Raw genomic sequence first — 7020 nt, forward strand, 5'->3', positions numbered from 1 at the left:
TTCTGCACTAAAATGTTTAAAACTAATTAAGTTGATAAAGAAGAAATCAAGAAATGTTTGGTCTGTGTCTATATTCAACAATTTTGATGAGGTATATATAGCATAAATTAAGGAAAGAAATTTATTATACACATTTAATTACACAATTCCAGGAAGGTCACACAATTCAAGTCACATTCTCAAGTCAATTCAAATGAAAATCCCAACACTTGTAATAACACATGCATTTTGTCTTAACAACCAAAGCAGGAACTGTTTCTCTTCTTTTTTTTCAAACTTCTCTCTGGATACACATGTAAGCATTTCACCTTGTGTTTTCTGGCAAATTCAACTTTTAACAACAAATTAAAATATTACTAATTTGTATCCAGAGAATACTGAAAGTGATGAAGTGATATATCTGCAGGTATGAGCTGCATATGATAACTGCGACAGAATACCTTGATGTTATGTCGGTTAGATGTATGAACAAAGTTTCACATTAGAAGTTGATAAGAAAAAGAAGGTGTGAGGCATTTAGGAGGAAACTGTGCAAGTTTTTCCCAAAGCCGACTAAATCACACCATTTTAAGAATTTTGTGCAATTCGTCTTATTAATTGGTTTGGATTTGCACTTCTTGTGATTTTAAGGTCTTACTTTCTGTCCCAAGTTGATAATTAGTGTCCTTTTATTTAAGTAGTGTCGACTTCTTTAAGCAAAAGAAGGTGTATGCCATGTCTTAATTTGGTTCCCATGATAATAATTAATTCAAGTTCTTCGAAGAATGAAAGCCATTTTTAAATTTTCGAAGTAAATTCATATGTCAATGTGTTTTACTCTTCTTGAAATTGTACGGAAGAAGTTGAAGTTGAGTCCGAATCTCCTCTGAGTTAAAAATATGCCAAGTTATTAAAAATAGCAAAAACTATACAATATGTGCTAATATGTTTAACCATGCATAATTGATTATACACTGATACGTATGAGAAGTAGTAATCAATTCCAAGAAGGTCACCTAGTCATTTTCAATCAATTTTAGACTACTTAAAATTACACATTCATATTCAATGTGTCACACAATATGTAAAGACTATTTAATCTTTCTCAAGTCATTGCGCTGTAAGTCAAATCACATTCTCAAGTCAATTATTCAAGAAAGATTCAAATGAAAGTCCCAATACTTGTAATAACACATGTATTTGTTCTGATATAATAATGACTTGCAAGATTATTGCAAAAATATGTAGGTGCAAATATGTACACAATACAGACAAATTAAAAATTTGTTATAGTTGTGCAAGTTTATTATGATTTATGACCTATAGTTTATCTTATTTTAACCTATTAAACTTTAAGAAATTAACATAAATAATTCTCCATTAAAAAATTTAACGACAAATGTATAATATATGCATATTGATGAGAGTTTATGAATATTTTTTGTCCCTACGGCCAACTGTGTGACTTCCCCTAATCGCTTGAGCAACCACAAACAATAACCTATTTATGGATTCAACTTATTTTGATCTGTTCAAATACACTCCAAATCGTCTTGTCACACTAAGTTTAAAAAATCATATTAATTCTCTACTCAGTGAGTTTACTAGGAGTTTATCTTAGTATAGTTAAGGTGCGTCTGAGATTTCAATAATAGTTTAGGTGTACTTGTGTCTTATCCCTTTTTTATTTGTTATTGGAGTTACTATGAAGTACTATTGACTTTTCGTTGAAACTATATGCAACCAAGGTTTTCTTGTTCATATGTCAGGGCTGGTAAGGTTTTGCGCGTTGTATCGAATTAAACCACATGCTCCACCGGTTGTGCACGCCCCGTCAATTCCTTTGAGTTTCGGTCTTGCGACCGTACTCTCTAGGCGGAGTGTTTCACGCGTTAGCTGGGCCTCTGATCCGCATATACCAAAGGTGAATACTCATCGTTTACGGCATGGACTACCAGGATATCTAATCATGTTTGCTTCTCATGCTTTCGCACCTCAGCGTCGGCAGGGACTCTGTTGAAGGTCGAAGCTTCAAAATTTGAAAATTAAATTTCTTAATAAGTTTTGTTTATTAATGTCTATTGAAAAAACCTATGATGGATTGGATCCTCTATAGAAAAAATTTAAAGTCCCCAAAACTAATTAAACGCTAAATAAGTTCTAGCCTAGTACTAACCTATTCTCCCCATATTCAATCAATTCCTCCAGTGATGATGAATTTCAATTTCTTCTAAATAACTTCTTGTAACCATTTATCCCAGGGAAGGTTATGAATTTCATTCTGTACATAGCAAGTATTTTCGTCGTCATCATTTGTATCTTTGAATGAAATTTAACCCCCCTCAATTCTAATTTAGTTGTCATATATATTTGGGAAAATGCATAAGTACCCCCCAGCCTATACCCGAAATCCCAGAGACACCTAACCTTTACTAAGGTCCTATTACCCCCCGAACTTAATTTATCTATAATATTCTACCCCTTTTCGGCCTATGTGACACTATCCTTGAAAAAATTATCAACATGCGCTGGGCCCACAAGATAGTGCCACGTAGGCCAAAAAGGGGTAGAATATTACATATAAAATAAGTTCGGGGGGTAATAGGACCTTAGTAAAGGTTAGGTGTGTCTCTGGGATTTCGGGCATAGGCTGGGGGTACTTATGCATTTTCCTATATATTTAACTATTTATTTTCAATTGTTTGTCCATTTAAAAAATCAAGAAAAAAATTATTGTTCTTTTTAAATTTTATCCTTAACACATAAATAAACTTAAAAGATTAACAAGAGGTATATTAACTAGATTAAACTCCATTAAATTTTTTTGAATACATCTAATTATGTGTACAAATGACTAATTCCAACTTGAAGAAAACATTTAATAACTATATAAATACCTTGTATTTTTTTTTAATGCTAGAATCAATGTGTAATTTCTCTTCCAGACAAAGTAGATTACACGGATAATTATTGCACAAATTGGACATTTACGAGTTCGCCGGATTCGTCTGATTGTTTTGTAATTGGGTTTAAGTTTGCTGGCTCTCCCATTGCCTTCTACATCACTAAAGTGGGAGAATCTGTTTGGCAGTATCACAATGGTTGAATATTCAGTCCTGATGGAAATGGTTTGTTTGTAAGTAGCAGGTCCGGATATTTGAAAGATGGATTTGAAAATGAAAAAAATTTCAATGTAAATTATCTTTGCATGGGAGAGCATGTATCTAGGGATTGATGATCATATCTTTTGATCTGATCAGGTTGCTTTAGTATGAATTAGTCATTCCTATAGTTTTTCTATTAATAGTTTGAAAATTTTACTAGAAAGTTGTGAAATAAGTCTGTCATAATGATTCTTCTTTTTTTTTTAATTAAATAGAAATCAAGTTTTAGTACAACAATTTTTCCTGTACATTTTTAATTACATATATGTTCAAAATGATAAAATTCTAGCGGATCATTCTACAGAAAACTCAGAGGAGCTACCACCCATTGACCTATCCACCTACAAGACAGCACTTATATGGCTAAAAGTTGAAATCCCCTTTCCCACATGACCATTTTCTTGGACCATTTGAACGTATCTCAGCACTAGATTAGTTTCTATAGAAGTGTTATTGTAAATATGTTTTGTTGTAGAATAATTTATCAAAATTTAGTTTTTTATTCATTTTATTTGGTAATAGAAGGCTTAATGGGCAAGAGCTCATAAATATTGACCAGATTGAAAATTTTCTCATCAGGCATTTGAAATTTGAACTGCCAACTATTATCGGGCAAGAGCATTTATATTTAATACACATTTTAAGGATCGTTATTCAATTAAATAGATAATTATTTGTAAGTGGAATTGGTTCAAACATAGTATTATTATTTATTTATTTTTGTTTTTGTTTTTTACTTTTTTCCCAATAAGTTCTTATGTACCTTGTCATTATTTTGAGTGTTTTTTTTAACTCTGTTCAACGTTTTGGATTTAATAATGGTTCAAATATATTTTACTAAAATGGATCAAAATTATAAAAAATTTAGCCACTAATCTATTGATATTTCTTCTTCCTCTCTCTTTCCTACACATACACACTCTCCTTCACATTTTATTCTTTGAAATTTTTGATTTTATTAGCTGATTTGTTTTTTTTTATGAAGCTGACTATTGTAGCGATGTTGATGGCGGTAATTAACTAATGTGTTTGCTTTACATGTTCGAAGTGAAACAAATTGTCTCATATGTATATATATCTATATAGCTGAGTGATTGGTAATGCCTCCTATTTTGGGAGAAATCTACATATTATGTGGGATAATGCAAAAGTATCCCTAGACTATGAACGAAATTCCTGAGACACACCTTAACAAAACTAAGGTCCTATTACCCCCACACACACAATCCATTTTTTTTGTAATTTTGTACACCTTTTTGACTTACATGGCATCCAAACATCTCTCACATGCCTCAACTACGTGGAGTCACGGAGTGTGTCACATAGGTATGTAAAATTACAAAAAAAAAAATGAATTCAGGGGTAATAGAACCTTAGTTTAGTTAAGGTGTGACTTTGAAATTTCGATAACAATCTAGGGGTACTTGTGTCATATCCTTTTTTTTTTATATTGGAGTTACTATGAAATGCTATTGACATTTCATTGAAACTATATGCAGTCATTGCTGAAGGTTGAAGCTTCAAAATTTGAAAATCGAATTTCCGTTAATAAGTTTTGTTTATTAATGTCTACTTAAAACACCTATGATAGCTTGGATCCTCAATAGAAGATTGAAGCTTCAAAATTTGAAATCGAATTTCCGTAAATAAGTTTAGTTTATTAATGTATATTGAAAACACCTATGGTAGCTTGGATCCTCAATTGAAAAACTTTAAAGTCCCCAAAATTAATTAAACGCTAAATAAGTTCTAGCCTAGTACTAACCTATAGTAGAGAAAATCTCCACATATTATTATTGTTGTTCTTCTTATTATTCTTATCATCATCATTATTATTATACTCCAAATGATTTTTTTCTTAATGATTATGGAAAATAGTATTAAAAATTTTGAATTCATCTAATTATGTGTACAAATATACATTAGGGATAAATGACTATTCCAACCGGAAGAAAACATTTAATAACTATACAGAGACCTTGTGTCCTGCTTTGCCATTTATTTACAAAATTTGTATAAATATGTATGCAGTGTATAAATATTTACTTTATATTAATATGCAAAATATATACACAGTGTGTAGATATATTTTACTTATTGTTAAGAGGCATTGATAATTAGAAAAAGCATTGCTAACTAATGAAAAAATAAACAACAACAGAAAGAGATGATTAATCACTCTCTTATTCGATCCAAATGCATGACCTTGGCTGAACTAAGTTAAAAATATTGGAACTTGAGTAAGCTTTGATGGCAGAGTAATCGAAAGAGTAATATTTGCGATTGACCAAACAATAGAAAACGCCCTTGTTGTCGTGAAACATTGGCAAATATATCTTGTTTCCTAGCCCCTGGGCAACATAAGTTCTCAAGTACGATCCTCCAAAGCTCACAAATAATGTTTTATTATTTTCCAAACTTGTTATTTTTTCCCTCTCCAACACTTCTTCATTCAATTTGTATCTCCAAACCTCTACATCCCCTTCGTCACGACTTAAAAACACAACTACCATTCCTCCATTATTGACATCTTCTACCATGTATGCCTTTCGAATTGATCTTTGTTTTGAACGCGAAAAGTGTTTCCCATAAAATTTCCATTTAGGTCTCTGTGCAGCTGAGTTTTCCTTGATGCTTAATGTTCCCAAATTACCTTTATCTCCCAGTACGCAGATAATATTGTTTTTGAAAAATAACGGATTATTGCACCCCGTGGCCTGAAATTTTGCTCGATGATTCCTGAAGAAGTGATATGTCCATTCAATATCTCCAACTTTGATAATGTATACATCTGGGACATAGCCACCGGTTTCAAAACCAACAACAAAACAATCTGATGATGATGAGTCCGGAGGACACGAAAATGTCCAAGCAGAGCAACTATTTTCATTCTCATCTAGTTGATCAGGGAGTTCAATTATGTCATTGCTAATAGTATTGAAAAAGAACATGCCGCGGGTGCCATGACTCATGAGCAACCAATTAGCTTTTGAGCTACGAATTCGGGCACCCCTAAATTTTGGAATATCGGCTTTCTGAGTAGTTACGACATTGTACACTGGATCAAAAAATTCTATCATGCCTGTTTCTTTTTGCAGCGTCATCAAACAAGGCGATGGTGTATATGATTGTGGACACGGAGGAGACGTTAGGGGTGCATAGCGCCAATGTTTACAAATGGCACGAAAAACAAAGTAATCAGCAGCAACAAGACGTAATGATATTAATCCGAGTATGTCTAATGGAATACCTGACCACAATTTATCATAATCTGCCACCTCCATTATTATTCAGAATTTTGCTTTGAACTTGAGAGATTAAATTACTAATTGAATTGGAAAAAAGGACTTGTTATTACCCAATTTAAATAGAACAAGAATAAGTAACGTGTATTAACTACTGTCTTTTTTACCTTACTTATTTGAATCGGAAATTCCAATTATTTTATTTATTTATGGAAAATCTCAATTATTTATTAGAAAGGAAAGGAAAGGAAAACAAATTTGCTTGTCCTAGAGCTACTTTAATTCCTTCTCTTTATCGTATTTGAACTAATTATTACTCATTATTATTTTTATATTTAATTCGGACTTATTCTTTTAACTACACATGTTGGAGGAGATGAAGGTGGAAGAGAAGAAGAACGATGGACCACCACTTTCTTCACAACCATATCCTTGGCTTGTTATATGTCCGTTACGACAAAAACCACAAACTTTTTTCAGCATATCAGAAGATCGATCTTATAAAAGAAGTATACATGAGTTTTGTAATGCAATAATACGTGCTTCTGCTCAAGAGTGGCTCGTGTTAGAAGACTTTGACTCTACTGATTGTTACCTTTGGAATCCTATTTCAAACGACAAAATTCAGCTCC

The 7020-nt window shown here is 32.2% G+C and overlaps 1 protein-coding gene across 1 annotated transcript; it reads right to left on the reverse strand.

Annotated features, from left to right (window-relative positions):
* Nucleotides 1–5326: 5326 nt before the first annotated feature.
* LOC125851466 (F-box protein At4g00893-like) lies at nucleotides 5327–6427 on the reverse strand. The gene has a single exon (XM_049531254.1). It carries the CDS (start codon nucleotides 6425–6427, stop codon nucleotides 5327–5329), a length of 1101 nt encoding a protein of 366 aa, XP_049387211.1.
* Nucleotides 6428–7020: the final 593 nt, after the last annotated feature.

This window comes from Solanum stenotomum, unplaced genomic scaffold (assembly GCF_019186545.1).
Source record: "Solanum stenotomum isolate F172 unplaced genomic scaffold, ASM1918654v1 scaffold26054, whole genome shotgun sequence".
Taxonomy (NCBI): domain Eukaryota; kingdom Viridiplantae; phylum Streptophyta; class Magnoliopsida; order Solanales; family Solanaceae; genus Solanum; species Solanum stenotomum.